A 15,889-nucleotide genomic window follows, 5' to 3' on the forward strand; every position below is an offset into this window, starting at 1 on the left:
GGAGAAAATGGGCAATTATTATTTTTTATCTGAATAAGTAACATCATTTTGAGTTGGTTGAAAATAGCGGCTTGGGAGTTGGGCAGACCTCCGTCTGACTCTCTTAGGTGTGTGACCTTGTTAAGTCCCTTCACAGCTCTGTACAGAGCTTTGTTATCTATAAAATGAGCCTGATTTAGGACTTTAGTCACAGAATGGTTGTGAAAAGGTAATGTGTTTTTTAAAGTAAAGGACATGCACAAAAATATTCATAGATGAATTTACCCAAAATTAAAAATTATTTTTGAGAGAGAGATAGAGCATGAGTGGGGGAGGGGGAGAGAGAGAGAGACAGAGACAGAGACAGAGAATCTGAAGCAGGCTCCAGGCTCTGAGCTGTCAGCACAGAGCCCAACATGGGGCTTGAACTCACGAACCGTGAGATCATGACCTAAACTGAAGTTGTACACTTAACCGACTGAGCCACCCAGGGGGCCCCCATCCAAATTTTGTTTAAATACAGATGTTTATACGGGTGCCTGGGTGGCTCAGTTGGTTAAGCATCCAAGTCTTGATTTCAGTTCAGGTCATGATCTCACGATTCGTGAGTTTGAACCCCACCTAGGGCTCTGCACTTTCAGTGCAGAGCCTGCTTGGAATTCTCTTTTTCCCTCTCTCTCCATTCCTCCCTCACTTGTGTACTCTCTCTTCAAATAAACTTAAAAAAATTTTTTTTTAAATACAGATATTTATGTCAAATATAGAATAACACATTACATGGCACAGAAACACTGAAATGTTATGTTAATAGTGGTTGCCTCTGGGTGGTGGGATTATAGAACACATTCTAAACCTTGTCCAAATGTATATGGAATCAGGAAACACACAGTAAATATTAAGAAAGAAATCCTGTGTAACTTGAGAGCTCTAACTGCCCAGGTGTCTCTGTGCCAAGCCTAGAATGGTAATGGCATTGCGCTGACCTCCTACTCACCCACACTTGCTGAGGTTTTCATTTATGTGTCTCCCCACTCAGGACTGGAAGTGTCTCTCAGGTGAAGAGGGTAGGAGCAGCTCACCCCAGGTCACAGGGTTACAGAATTCTCTCCCTCTGACATCTGAAGAATTCTGGAAGGTTAGTCCCTCCCACCTGGGAAACTTGAGGGCAGCCTGCTCCATTTAATCTTGTAAGGTTACAGAGGTTGAAACAACCTGTTCTTGTTCTATAAGACAATTACCCAAGGAGAAGTGTAGAGTGGGTGGTGAGCTGAGGCACTTTGAAAGCTTGGCTGACAGCTTAGCCTCAGCTTTAACAGGTTAAGTGACTTACCCCAGGGTGCTTGACAAGCCAGAGGCACAGCCAAAGACCAGATCTCAGAATGCTAGATTGTTACTCTACCCGGCCTGGTGCTTTCAGGCTTTAGAAGGAATAGAAATGATTTCCTCTGGAAAGTCAGCACCCTTACTCTGGAATCACCTGCACGCCTTCATGGCTGCTGGTGTCTTTTAGTGCATTCTTGATTCCCTATTCCTTTGTTGTCTCCCAGATTTCAGTATTCCTGGCCATCCTGGCCAGTTCTGAGGATTTTCCTGACACCACAAGACAATGACGAGGTTGCATCCTCTTTTGATTGAGACCCGCTGACACAGAATCTCAGGTTGTAGTATAATGAATAGCTGCTTACTCACCCCTTCATGCTTCCTTATAAAGGAAAGGGATAAGGCTATTTTACCTGTAAAATTCCCCCCCCCCCCCCCCAAATACATATTAGATCCTGTAGAATCCTCAACAAAGGGAAGGTCACCTTTGTCTTATTTCAATGATGGCATGCATGCCTGCTTCAGGATGCCATTTGGGAAATTCCTCTCCATCTGTTTCACTCTTCCCAGCACCTCCTTTCAAATATTTGTACAGTCTTTCCTTTTTCATCAGGCTCTTGTTAAAGTACTCGCCAGGAATGGCCACCAAAAGGTGGGCTTCTCCAAGCAGAGTTTCTGCCCAGGCTGCTACTAATTTGGTTCAAATTTAATGTGTGTGTGTTGGGGATGGGGGGGGGGGGTGGGTCAAGGGTCATGCACAAGGTTATTTCTTTTTTTCCAAACTCCTGCCCTTTCAAGAAGAACTGGAATAGGAAGAAAGAATGAGTTCAGATGTATTCCATCTTAGAGGTAGCTGACTGCAAAATTCCTAAAATTTCAGGTCTTTACCCACCTGCAAATCTTCCCTTTAGTGCAGAATATTTAAAAGATAGTACCTGGGCTATTGCATCATTTTACCATTTAAAATCAAGAAAAAGAAAATCACCATTGCATACAATCACATGACATTATTTAGGGTAGGGAATCCTTAATTCTAAGGAAATTAGGTCAGCCTAACACCGTATCTCAGAGATAACTGTCAGTTAACTGGACCAATGCCAGGGAGGAAGTCAGTGAATTAATTAGGCACTTGCCACAGGTCTGTACTTTATGCATCCAGACAGTGTTCTGGGTCACATCTGGTTCTCATGGAGAGATATTCAGAGGACAGAGCAAGTAGGAAGAGATTCAGCACAATAGGGATACATACTGCCAATGCATGGTTTCTAAGACATACATTAACATGTTTGAGCACACTGCTCTGCTCCTGAAGGTCCTTTTATAGCTCATCGGATCAGGAACAAGCACTGGTGGGAGTGTCAGCAGCCTGGCTTCTAAGCTGCCACCTGAAAGCAGCCGGTAAGTGACCTTTGGCAGGAGCCTGAGCTAGAGGATCTCTTAGTTGTGAGGACTTGATCCCATGTGTCAAATGAAGTAAAAGAAATTCAGTTAACAAGGTTCCCACAGGCAATTCACAAAAACATAGAATGTATTACCACTGGGAGATCACCCACTGCTGTCACAAATTCCACCTAATTTGGATCCAATTTTATTTTTTTAATTATTTACCATGTTTCTATAGTTACAGGGGTCAAGCTTTTTGGGCTCTGTTCCTTTGGTGATCAACAGGCTACCAAGGGACACTGCAGAATGAATTTAAGACCTGGATTAGTATCGTCTATCTCCTGGTTTTGAATTTTTGAAAAGCATTCGTTGAGGAGTTAAGCAGAGGATCACAGAAAGCATCACCCTCAGAAGTGTCATCTACATGTGTCCCTTGGCACCATCCCTGCTAAATCTAGCTCCTGTTGGATACTGTTATTTGGTTTCTCCAATCCTATTTAGTAATAAGCAAAATGAAATCACCAAACTCCACCTCAATTACTTAGCACCTGAGAGGGGAAAAAGAGAGATGATCTGCCTTTGAAGCGCCCGGTGAATGAGTTAAGTGCACAAACTCACTAGAAAGATTAGTGGGTGCTTCAATCTACAATGAATGCTACCAGAAACTCCTCAGAGAAGCACTTAAAGAAAATGAAGGCACTGGGAAGCATTACAGAACTGCTTGCCTAAGAAGCAACAGGTGTGGCCAGGTACTCCTGTGCTTGAGCTCCAGGGCACTGCCATTCCTGTTTTACAATACCATGGCTGGGTACGGTTGATGTCCACTGACCAATGCTTACAGAATTCATCTGTGGATTAGTCTGAGTCACCCGAGATTGAAACACCTAGGAAAAGGATGATGTTATCGGCTTACCTGTGCTGGGAGTCATTCTGGTCTGTAGATGGTATCGTCAAACACTCATCATGACCATGGAAGAGACGTACTACATGCCCACCAAGTAGGTAACCTGTGAGAGAATTATATTCTACTATGAGCTGACGGGAAATTTAATAATGAGAACACCAGGTTTAAAAAGGATAAATTCACACAGCATTGAGTCAGTTATAGAAAACACCAAGAAAGAAGCATTTGGAAAATGGCAGATTCCATGAATTCTGGCCTCAGGAAGGAAAGACAACAAAGTCAAAATTCTTGGTTTTATTTGAGAGAGAGAGAGACAGAGAGAGTCACAGACAGACACACACACACACAGAGAGAGAGAGAGAGAGAGAGAGAGAGAGAGAGAGAGAGAGAGAGAGAGACTCCCAAATAGGCTCCACACACAGCACAGAACCCCATGTGGGGTTCGATCCCACAACCCTGGCATGATGACCCAAGCCAAAATCAAGAGAGTCGGAGGCTCAACCAACTGAGCCACCCAGGCGCCCCAAGAAAGTCAAAACAATTCTAACATCGAAAGTTAAATAGAATCTCAGAGATGAGCAAGTCCAACATCAAAATGTAGGGTGAAAAGTGTCGATTCACATCATTACAAGGAAAATTATGTTGCTAGTATTAGGAAGGGAAGGATTTTCTAGTTGCTTAGGATGAAAATACATCCAACACAAAATTCCTGGATAAGCTCTTACAATCTTGATGTGTCCATTTTGTGGCAAAATCCCAATCAAATTGCAGCCATGGGGAATAAAGAGGAAGCTAGGAAGGAGATCAGCAAACTGTTACTAAGAGCTGTTGTCTTCTCTAAAGAAGACATCCAGATGGCCAACAGGCACATGAAAAGATGCTCAACATCGCTCCTCATCAGGGAAATACAAATCAAAACCACACTCAGCTATCACCTCACGCCAGTCAGAGTGGCCAAAATGAACAAATCAAGAGACTATAGATGCTGGAGAGAATGTGGAGAAATGGGAACCCTCTTGCACTGTTGGTGGGAATGCAAACTGGTGCAGCCGCTCTGGAAAACAGTGTGGAGGTTCCTCAAAAAATTAAAAATAGACCTACCCTATGACCCAGCAGTAGCACTGCTAGGAATTTACCCAAGGGATACAGGAATACTGATGCATAGGAGCACTTGCACCCAAATATTTATAGCAGCACTCTCAACAATAGCCAAATTGTGGAAAGAGCCTAAATGTCCATCAACTGATGAATGGATAAAGAAATTGTGGTTTATATACACAATGGAGTACTATGTGGCAATGAGAAAGAATGAAATATGGCCCTTTGTATCAACGTGGATGGAACTGGAGAGTGTGATGCTAAGTGAAATAAGCCATACAGAGAAAGACAGATACCATATGGTTTCACTCTTATGTGGATCCTGAGAAACTTAACAGAAACCCATGGGGGAGGGGAAGAAAAAAAAAAAGGTTAGAGTGGGAGAGAGCCAAAGCATAAGAGACTCTTAAAAACTGAGAACAAACTAAGGGTTGAGGGGGGGGGGAGGGAGGGGAGGGTAGGTGATGGGTATTGAAGAGGGCATCGTTTGGGATGAGCACTGGGTGTTGTATGGAAACCAATTTGACAATAAATTTCATATATTAAAAAAAACATATATATAAAAAAAGAGCTGTCTTAGGGGAAGCTGGCTTTCAAATGCATTTAACAGACACAGATAAAACCTGGATGCCCATCCCACAGCACCAAGGGGAGGCAAAATGACATTCCAATATCCCACAGTGAGTGAGCCACTACCGATAAGCACTTAGCTTTCAGCATAAGGAATCTCAATAGCCACAGAGTTCCAAGATGTATGGAAAACAATGAGCTTCAAGTGCATGATGACCCATTAGTCTTCAAATAAATTCTGAGCCTTAATTCAAAAAACATACTAGGCGCAGGACTCTAGTCTGAGGTTTACTTGTACGAAGAAAGCAAAATTTGTAAATTTGTTATCACTTTAGGTAAAAAAAATTCTCTAGGCCAGTCTGATCTCAGGAGACATATGGACTTAATATATGCTCAAAGTCTGCATCAGGACTTACAAAAAAAAAAAAAAATCACACAGCTATATCATACTAGGGACTACCGAAGTATTCTGGGTGTTGAATTAACAGTAAGAAATAGAAACATGCCAAAGGAGAAAGGGCTGTTTATCAATGTATTTTGTACAGGGACAGTGTGATATTCCATTGTTCACTTTTTTTTAACCAGGCAAGGCAAGTTCTTCTTAAACTTTCCTTGAATATTCACAAATCCTTCCCCAATTTTCCTCTACCTTACTATACTAAGAGTTTCACTTGTACAACCTCTTTTGCATTAAAATGCTTCATGATATACTGTAGGGGAAATCTTAACAGCCAATTTATTTCGAAAAATTAAAATCTTCCATGATCATGCTCTTGATTAACCTCTCGGTCATCTCATGATGGTGAGGCCACGCCCCATTTGGACCTATCCTCTGCAGTCCTCAGGCTTCTCCAATCAATATTCTATTCACACAGAAAATCGCCAAGTGCTGGTGCATTATGGCTCTTCCTAATTGAAATCTATGAGGGCAATATTCAGGAAAGAAGGGTCATGAGGAGGATCACTTATGCTCTCAGGGCTGAAGTGGGCTTCTCACCAGGGGATGCTGAGAGGGCATTTTCTGCAGGGCCAGATGACTCAGGTGATGAGCTTTCCAGGCTAAATTACAAGGGCACTCAAAACTTCGATAAGGACCTTTATTATGTGATTTGCAAACACTCCTTAATTAATCTCCACAAGTTGTCTGTTGGGACTGGGAAATAATTTTATTCCTCCAGTGAAAATGAAAAATATGGAGAAGAGTAAGTCAAGACTCTTCCTTCAAGAAGACTGAACCCCAGTTTCTTGATTTCTTACAGAAAGGCAATAACAACAGACTCAGGGTGGTGAGTTAGTTTTGGTGTAAAAGAAGAGGGCTAAGCATAGCCTGCCTTTTTAAAGCCTTCCGTGAGTTGTGGACAGAGTTAAAAATCTGTCATTTCCTGACTATTCGGCTACAACACGATGCCTTCTAAAACTGGAGCATTGCCTTGACACCCTTAGGTTTCCCTCTATTTTCAAACATGTCATCATAGAAGGGCATTCCTAGTTTGAAACTACTGGGCTCAAGATTAAAAATCGGATTAAAGCCACAGTAGGAGTATTTCTTTAAAATTCTGATCTTGCTGTAAGGTGCCAAAATGTAATATGATAACCTACAGGGTCACTGGCATTTGATTATTCTGCTCAGCTGCAATACTACCCATGAATAAGCTAAGGCCAGTATATTAATTCTGTAACTTGAAAGGTGCATTGACTTTGCCAGCTCCAAGAAATAGGATATGTTGAACAAACTTTGAGGATCTTACTTTCAAGGGAAGAATAAAACACTGAGAACATTTTGTTATTGTGAAATGGCCCTGCAAAAACACAAGTAGAAACAAATGACCAAACACACTTTTATTATGGAGAAAGTCCTTCCTATGATCTCTGGAGAGATGGTCACAGTATCACCTTCTTGGCAAATAATCTCTTCCAAGACTGAAGTGGCTGGGGCCTATACACTGATAACTATTAACCATAAATGAAAATGAGAAGTCAGCAGGAGAGGAAAAGTACATATCCAAATCCTGCATGCATAAGTACTAAAACAATGGTGGGCTCTAAAGGATTAAAAGATGTTGTCAGGAATGTCCATGTAATCAGAAATCAGGACAGAAAATAATCCACACCCACATCAGAGAAAGACATTCAGGTGGACTAAAATAATGCTAGCTGTGTAGCAAGGCATTAGGTAGGAGCTGGGAAGCAGCAGAAAATGTCAATATATACAGCTCAAGAAAGACTGGAAGGCTGAGGGCTGAATGCATATTAAAAAAAGCACACCTTCTTCGATGCTACTTCCTGAGCACGTGGGATGTACATTCCAGAGTGTTTGCATAAAAGAGGCATCCACTTGTATGTTCCCATTTGATACGGAGAGATGCTGCAGCAGAAACAGAAATGAGACATCCTTTAAATAACTGGCCTGGTCCTGGCAGAAGCAGCTCACCCAAAACCGCAAGCATTGAGTTAAAGAATCTCACTGTCATCAGGCTCTTTCTGCATAGCCTGTGGGAGACTGCTACACCCAATCCAGAAGCATGCTTCAAAGGGGGACACTTCCTTCAGGGAAGAGGAAGTTTTCTGCCACAGAGGAGGCAGACAAGTGTTGACTTCATCCCCTCAGCTGGATCCCCGATTCAACAGGAAGTCATAAAATGTCTATTCTTGCTGGGAGAAGAGAATTCACAAATGGGAACAATTACTCCAGCATTTGTTCTAGGCAAAGTAAAATCTGCTGGCAAGATGGGTGCTGAGAAGCTTAAAAACTTATCTCTAGACACTTCTCTGATATTCAGACACCCGAGGGAGCCTAACACTCATCCCCAGGTGCAAAATCTCACCGGCATCTTTCAACCACTGTGACATCCCATTTGCCGAAAGCATTTTAAATTCTCCATTCCTCCAACATAAGCTTATTTTCCTAGATCCTGTTCTTTTTGGCTGGTTCACTGGACAAGAACTAAACCACGTGAGAAATTCAGAGTAATAGTAGCTCACGTTGGTTTTCTCAGAAAGTGCCCAGGGCATTTTGGCAGAGTTTGATGGGCCCAGTATCTTACTCTGAAAGGATAACTAACAGTTAAATTCCAGGCCCCATGAGAATGTGACAAGGGAGAGAATCCAACCACCTCTCCAGTACACCACGTAAAAGTTTCTTAACGTACCCATCCTATTGTGGCTCAGTTCGCCTTGGCCATTAGTTCCTAAAGGAAAATATTCTAGAAATGAAAAGATGCCTGGTAGGAAGTACTTACAAGGTATCTTTCAGAGGACACGCTGACGAGGATGAGGTCATCACCAATTCGAACTTTCTCTCCCTCGGATCTCTGTTTGGAAGCAGGATGTATGGTCCACCAACAGGCTTCTCCTACATAAATGCTCCTTGAGTTAGTCATTGCTTCATGGAAACCAGTGTCCCTAAGTCAGTCCCTCATTCTCCTTTCTTCTGAGAACAATCCCTCAAGCACACATGTGCACACACATACAAACTCCAGACCTCAATTTCTATTTAGCCCCATACCTGCTCGACTGTCTTATCATTTTCATTTTTTCCAGTGATAGGAAAACAGAGTTTGGGAGAGAGTATTGGAATCCAGAAACTACAGAAGCTTTTGAGTATTTTTAATGCATATAGAAAAATGTTTCCATCATAGGTCCTTACAAATCTTTAAGAACTGACTTCATGGGTCTACTGACTACTTACACACTTTTATTTTTTGCCATACTCTCCCTGAAATTCTACTGAAACGTGAGGAATTCTACTTAAAACATCAGAGATTTTCAAAAGGCCTGAATCTACAAAGACTCAGACAACAGGTGAGGAGTTCATGGCAAAGAAGAGAAATAGACAATTTGGCAAAAGGAAAGCAGACAGATGCTTTCAGCATAGACAAGCTAACACCCAAGTCCTTAAGTAAGAAAAGGGAGAAGTTGATCTCAAGAAATAAGGTCATTCCTGCTTCAAATTTCTCAGGAAGTCTCTGGAATGGGAGATAAGTTACTTGTGAAGGTAGCAACAGAAGATTGGCTTGAAAGCAGGAGAATTGGCTAAAAGCTATAAAGGAACTTTTATCACCTGGCATCCTTCTCTATACCCAGCACAGCCAGATGACCCCTCCTTCTCTACCCTACAGAAGATTAAGAGTTAAATCCATGGAATGACCAACCATCAAAGTTATGGTTTTGTAATATCAAGCACTGTCAAACAAGAAAGTAAAAACTATTGCTAAAAATAGAGAATCGTTAACATTTTATGCCCTGATTAGTAAAGCCCCAGCTCCTTTCCCTGGGCCTCTATTCCTCATACACCAGCTGTGATCCTAAGTCTTCTCCTCACCTCAAATTCAAGGATTCCTCTTTAGGGAAGCCCAACCACCCAAGATAAAAAATACTATTGTCTGGGCATCTCCAGTGAAATGCGTAATCCTTGACGGATTACCCAAAAGTAAGGCTTAACAGATGGCAAGCCACAGCCACACATTCAGCGCTTCCAGTCAGCTTTTACTGCCTTGATCTAAACATGAAAGGACACCAAGGATCACCTGACATCTGAGCCAAGTCACTAACATGAATGAGAAGAACAAAACAAACACTGGGCAAAGGGACTTGGAGAAAACAAAGATTATGGAGAGCCAAAGAAAACTTTTAAAAATTCATATAATTAATCATCTCAGATAAGAAAAAGTTTCATTCATGAAATGGCAATGAAAGTGTCCAGGAATGATCCCTTTGGAGAAAAACCCTTGTATCCTGAAAGAGAGAGAAAGAAACAAGAGACTTATAGGATAAAGTTGAAAAAACTCTCCCAAAAATAATGAAGAGAGGGGCACCTGGGTGGCTCAGTCAGTTAAGCATCCGACTTTGGCTCAGGTCATGATCTCATGGTTCACGAGTTTGAGCCCCGTGATGGGCTCTGTGCTGACTGCTCAGAACCTGGGGCTTGCTTCAGATTCTGTGTCTCCCCCTCTCTACCCCTCCCCTGTGCATGCTCTGTCTCTGTCTCTCAATAATAAATGTTTGAACATTAAAAAAAAAAAAAAAAGAATGAAGAGAAACATTAGAAATAGGAGTAAAGAGATAATCAGAAAACCAATCTAGCGGATTTTCAGAAAGCAGGAACAGAGAAAACAAAGTGAGGAATTAATGAAGAAATAGTATTAAACATTCCCCAAAGCTGGAAGGCAAGCATTCAGACTGAGAAAGCCCAGAGTCCCTACCACAGTGAAGAGAGACCCACAAAAGGGTCCATTCTTGTGAGACTTGGAACAAAAAGGATCCATGCCCAAACACAGCACTGTGGAATTTTAGACAGAAGGGCAAAACAGAAGATTTAAGTAGCGCTCAGAAAATATAAACAGGTCATACACAAAGGATTGGGAATTTGAATGTAGGTATCTCAGTAGCCAGGCCTTAAGCTAGAAGAAAATGAAGAAAGCCTTCGAGATGCAGAGGAAAAATTTATTTCCAATGTAGAATACTATGAATTACTTGTGAAGCATGATTTAAACTTCTTAGATGATGATTTACCTCCCATGGATCTTTTCTGTAAAAGCTACTGGATAATGGGCTCCACCAAAGTGACGTGGTAAACCAATGAGGGAGAAAAACAGGAGATCCAGGAAACATGGAATCTAGGAGAGAGGCCAAGGACATCTCCTAGATGACGGTGGATGTTTCTATAAGAGGACACTGATAGAACAGCCAATATGATTGAATCCCATCAGGGGAAAGTTTCAGTTCTATAGAACAGTTTGAAATGAATGAGCGATTGGGTCACGGAAAATAAAGCAAACGATTCTCTCAAAAAGCCTAAAGTCATTCTACCAATGTCAGCAGAATGAACGTATAGGACTTTTCCGATTACATGCTCTAAGACTGACAGCTGGTTTATATATAGTGGCCAACTTACAATCAGTGAGTGTGGCATTTCACTCATTTTGTAATTATCAGCAAAGGTTGACAATACCTTGGAGGAAATTATATTTTAAGAATAACACTTTAGCTGAAAACAAAGCAACCTCAAATCAAATGCAAGTATAATCTCATTTTAAGAGAAAAAGCATCGTGGAGCCCACTCTTGTGCTTTGTACAAAAATGAGAAAAAGTGGAGAGGCAGGGCTTCTCCTCAGGAATTCTCAGACATCCCTGAGCACAATGCAGAGATGGCAGGCACACATCGTTAAAACTTCATTTTTTTCCCCTAGATCATCTGTAAAATCAGACAATCTGGATCATTCCCTTATGAACTGACAATTTTGGAATAACATGTAATTTTGCCCTTTGGCTACCCAAAGTCCCAACAATGGAACTTCCTGTCATGGTATGAAAGATTGTATTCAAATTAGACTCTTCCTGCAGTATGACCTAGGATGTTTTCTCTTCTCTGGCCTTTGTTCCTATCCTTTTTCCAGGCCTGGGGTTTCTGCTTTAGAGCAGGTTCTACCCAACCTTCTTCCAGCAAATTCTCATTCAGTTTGAGCTAACCTGAAGTAATTTCTGCCATTTGCAACCAAGAATCCTGATTGATACATAGCCCAACCTGTAAGTGGAGCAGATATTCCATATACATTGTCCTTGAAGGATGGTCATATTACCTATGAATATCTCCAGCCACACCGAGCACCCTACATCCCAGGGCCAGCTGCTATGGTGCTGGATAATTGCAGATATGGCAAAGTAGTTTTCTTCATTGGGGTGAAATGTTGTTTCCTTTCAACTTCTATCCCATTGCTCCACTGGTCTATGGAATAACCCACAGCAAGTCAGACCCTTCTGTGACACCGTAACTATTAAGTATGTATAGTTATGTTGGTCCTCTCTTCTTCATTTCTAGTTTCCAGGGAGAATCTGCATCATGGTCACCACCATTCTTAGCATCCACCTCCTGACTGTCAGCATTTTTGACTGACCTCAAAACAAAACAAAACACAAGCCAATGTTTCCCAAAGTATGTGACTGTGGCGAAAGCATTATGTTGTCCTTCATTCTTAGTTACTATGTCTCCATCACACGTTGTTTCTTTCTTATTCCCCTAAATTTTATCAGACCTATTTCTTTACCCCACTGGTTGCTTGGTTTGGAATTCCCAATGAAGAACTTATTATTCAATATCCTTCTCAAAAGCCCTTAGCCCAAGACCCAAGTGAACAGGAAATCTGGGAACGTTGACTTACCTGTGGCATGTTCCCGTAGACCTACATCAAAGGCAAGTTTATCTGTCTGGGATCTTGATGTGGTCAAACATGTTAGATACTGTGAAACAAGAGCAGATGGTAGTGAAGTCATACTCTTCTATCAGGTTTTGGCATCTCACCACTAGTTGGCTTCCAGTTGTCAATTTCAATACTGAGCTACTGTATAAAGGGCTCGTTTACTGTATTCAATGGTATAACACATTTGAGATCTACTTTTACTAGTATATTTAAAATCTCAAAGATGTTCTTCTCTGGTGACCCAGTGATTTAACTTCTAGGACTATATGCTACAGATATAAGTTTGAAATTATTATTTCAAACAGATTTAATATGCTTTAGTTCAAAGATACTGAGAAACTTTTAAATTGGAGACAATATAAATGGAACATCTACAACCAACAATAATGCAAAAGTTAATAAACTTTGGTCCTTCATTTTATGAAATATGTTACCATTAAGAGTATTCATCCAGAGTGTGTAATAGCATGGAACATATGCAAAACAGCACAATTAACAGGTACACAAACCTTAAATGTCTGGCAACTAGGCTAAAAGGAATTACACCAAAATGATATCTGAAGTTCTCTTTGGACAGTGAGATGGACCATGATGATTCCCCTACTTGTATTTATTTTGGTTTTCCAACTTTCTATGAGCTTCAGGACTTCTCAATGTGTACGGGATCCCCTCCCCCCAACCCCCCCGCCACTGATTATAAAAATGCATGTGCATGTAAAACTTAACATTGATAATTAAAATAATAATGGAAAAAAGCCATAGCCTGTTCCTTGCCCCCTTTACTGGCAGGCACAGTGGCTGATCTTAGAATCAAATTGGTTGGCAGATATGCACTTGAAATGTGGTTTCTGAGTTCTACTTCTACTTCTCTGCCACAGATAAATGGAGAATCATTGCATTGTCCAAAATCCTATGTCACAGGCTTCATTCTCAGAGCTACTCCTAAAAAGAACTAGCGAGTAGAGAGTTTATGTTAACTGTGAATCCAAATTTTTCTGGGCCTGGGGGACAGTAAATATAATAATAAATCACATAATCCTTCACATCTCTACCATGTTTTTAGCCCAAGTTGTCAAAGCCATGAGAGGCGTGCTGTTTGAGGTTTTGTTTAGTCTGTTCAGGTAGGAAAAGAGAGGTATTAAGGTTTTATTTACCCTATGGATAAGCACCAGGTTCTGAAAGATACATGATCCCATCTCCGTTCTAGACATCATCAGGATACAAAGTTTCCCCACTCTCTAAATGTCCCCATCTCCTGCTCCTATAACCTTCCATTTGGTCACTTTTGTTCTCTGTCCTCTGCCATGAAAGACTACAACAGAAGAATGTTCAGGCTGAAAAGGTCAACTTCTTACCAGTCCTCAGGAAGAAAAAAAAAAAAAGCCACCATAAATAAATTATTTAAGAGCCAGCTGCAGCTCCTGCTGCCAATCTGACAGTTCAAGCTTTGAGATGAACTGTGAGCATACTGCAGGTGTAAATGTGTGAAAACGAAGTCTTGAATTAATGTAACATTTTCCACTTGGGCCAGAGAAAGAAGACGAGCCTCCCTTACACTGATAGAAGTGACGATGAGCAATACAGGGATGGAAGCAAACAGGATTAGAGCTGGCACGTGTTACATTCGACTGAGATCACCATAGTCTCCTTAACGTGCCCTGCAAAAGTTCTACAGTATCCAGATTTTTCTAATTATATTTACTTAAAACTTGAACACTTTTTCTCATGTTACACTGAGTTAGCACCATTTTGGTTAGTTCCGGTTCCAGACCCCTAATTAGTTACAGCTCAATGAGCTTTCTGTGACGGTTTGCTCCTTATCTTCCTACAGCCTCTGGATTAACATAATACCTTCCAATTATTCCAGGACTGAAAGCAATGGATACCATCCCATTTCCGTTAGCTAGCAGAAGAGTAGAAATTTCATAAAAATCTCATTTGATTTTTCTTCTCTGTTGGTTATCCTTATATGCTTAACGAATTATTTCATGGTTTATTTCCTCATCAGTTGAACAAATATTTATTGAGCATCTAGTATGAGGCACTGTCCTTGATAGGGTTAGGTTTAGTTAAATTAAAAAAAGAAAAGACAAGGTCCTTTTTCTTCCCAGAGTGGGGAGGAGAGTGGTTAGACATTAGGCAAATCCCTAATTGCAAAATGAGTAAGTTATATGAAGAAAATGCAAAGCAATAATGTTTACATTCCAAATTACTTGTGTGTTAACATAATCTAGATGCTTGTTGGTTTCTTATACTTCCTCCCCTCTTCATCTTTTTCCTCCTCCTCGAATGGTGAAAGCGGACATCCAGATGTGCTTACCATTCCGCTGAAGGAGTGCCGCAGGAGAATCGCGTGGCCATATAGCAGGGTCCTGTGGCCACCCCCTTGTGCTGCCTGTGGGGAAGGACAAGGACAAATGTCAGCACGGGCCGCTTGTGGCCCCCTCTAGAGCAAAGCAGGACAAGAATTCTGAAAGACAGACTACAAAGGAAAGACCCATTGCAAAGCTCCCCAAGAATTCATTCTAGAAGCGAGTGGCCAGCCTATGGGCGAGGGGGAGACTGGTGACCACAGCCATGCAACATCCTTGGGAGAGGGTGTGTAGGGCCAAATCTGTTCTTAGAAAAGTCCCCTGCCCAGGATGAGCAGAAACCCGAGCTGTTCTACCAGAGAAGCGTGTAAATGAGATAGGTACTGCTTACCTTCCTTTGAAACTTCTCAGAAGCATTCGAGAGTGAGAGAGAGAAACAAATGTAACTATAGCCTAGCGACAGAAAGGCAGCTTGGGGGACAGGCATATGGTCACATTCTGTGCCCTGTGGTCTTTTCCCTTCAAGGCATGTGGCCTTCTGCACCATCACTTAAAGGGGTCCTATTTACCCAGATCTCACCATTGCAGACAGCTCTGAAATGCAGGACTTTGAAAGGGCAACCAGCAGTGCAGAAATGGACCCACCAGCTGCAGGACCATCTCGGTACCTTCTCTGCCACCCCAGGTAGCTCCACTTTGGCTGTTCACTCAGTGGCAACCCACCCAGTGGGAGAGGCACAAGCAAAGAGACAACTCAACATAAAGCTGCTGTGTCTGCTTCTTTTTCCCTTCATCTGTCTGATTCACCCACCATGGTCTGAACCCAACAGTACATGATAGGAGACAAAACTATTATTTATTGTCATTATTCCTGAGTTGGTAACATGACAACATTGAAATCCACAAAGAAGTCCTAGAATTTGTTGGTATCCGCTTTTTCGACCTTTTGCCTAAATCCCTTCCCCATCCTATTACCCTGCCCTGAGACACAGTCAAATAATTTTGATCACACGTACCCCTTAGGAAAAGATGTTTCAGCATAGGACCCCATCCCTAAATATGCACAAAAAACCTCCAAAGCCTGAGATGAAAGTTAATCCTAACGAGAAATTCTAACATTTTCCTTC

General features: G+C 41.6%; 1 protein-coding gene across 1 annotated transcript in view; it reads right to left on the minus strand.

The window, feature by feature from the left end:
• Positions 1-15,889, minus strand: part of RYR3 (ryanodine receptor 3) — a 529,492-nt gene that overhangs the window by 284,743 nt on the left and 228,860 nt on the right. Inside the window, exons 4-8 of the mRNA XM_040492205.1 lie at positions 14,771-14,845; positions 12,412-12,490; positions 8,494-8,606; positions 7,520-7,619; positions 3,596-3,689 (exon numbers count right to left, since the gene is read on the minus strand). Of these exons, the coding sequence (XP_040348139.1) occupies positions 3,596-3,689; positions 7,520-7,619; positions 8,494-8,606; positions 12,412-12,490; positions 14,771-14,845 (461 nt within the window). The remainder of the gene's footprint in view (positions 1-3,595; positions 3,690-7,519; positions 7,620-8,493; positions 8,607-12,411; positions 12,491-14,770; positions 14,846-15,889) is intronic.

Source organism: Herpailurus yagouaroundi, unplaced genomic scaffold, assembly GCF_014898765.1.
Source record: "Herpailurus yagouaroundi ecotype Mexico unplaced genomic scaffold, PumYag 184, whole genome shotgun sequence".
Taxonomy (NCBI): Eukaryota; Metazoa; Chordata; class Mammalia; order Carnivora; family Felidae; genus Herpailurus; species Herpailurus yagouaroundi.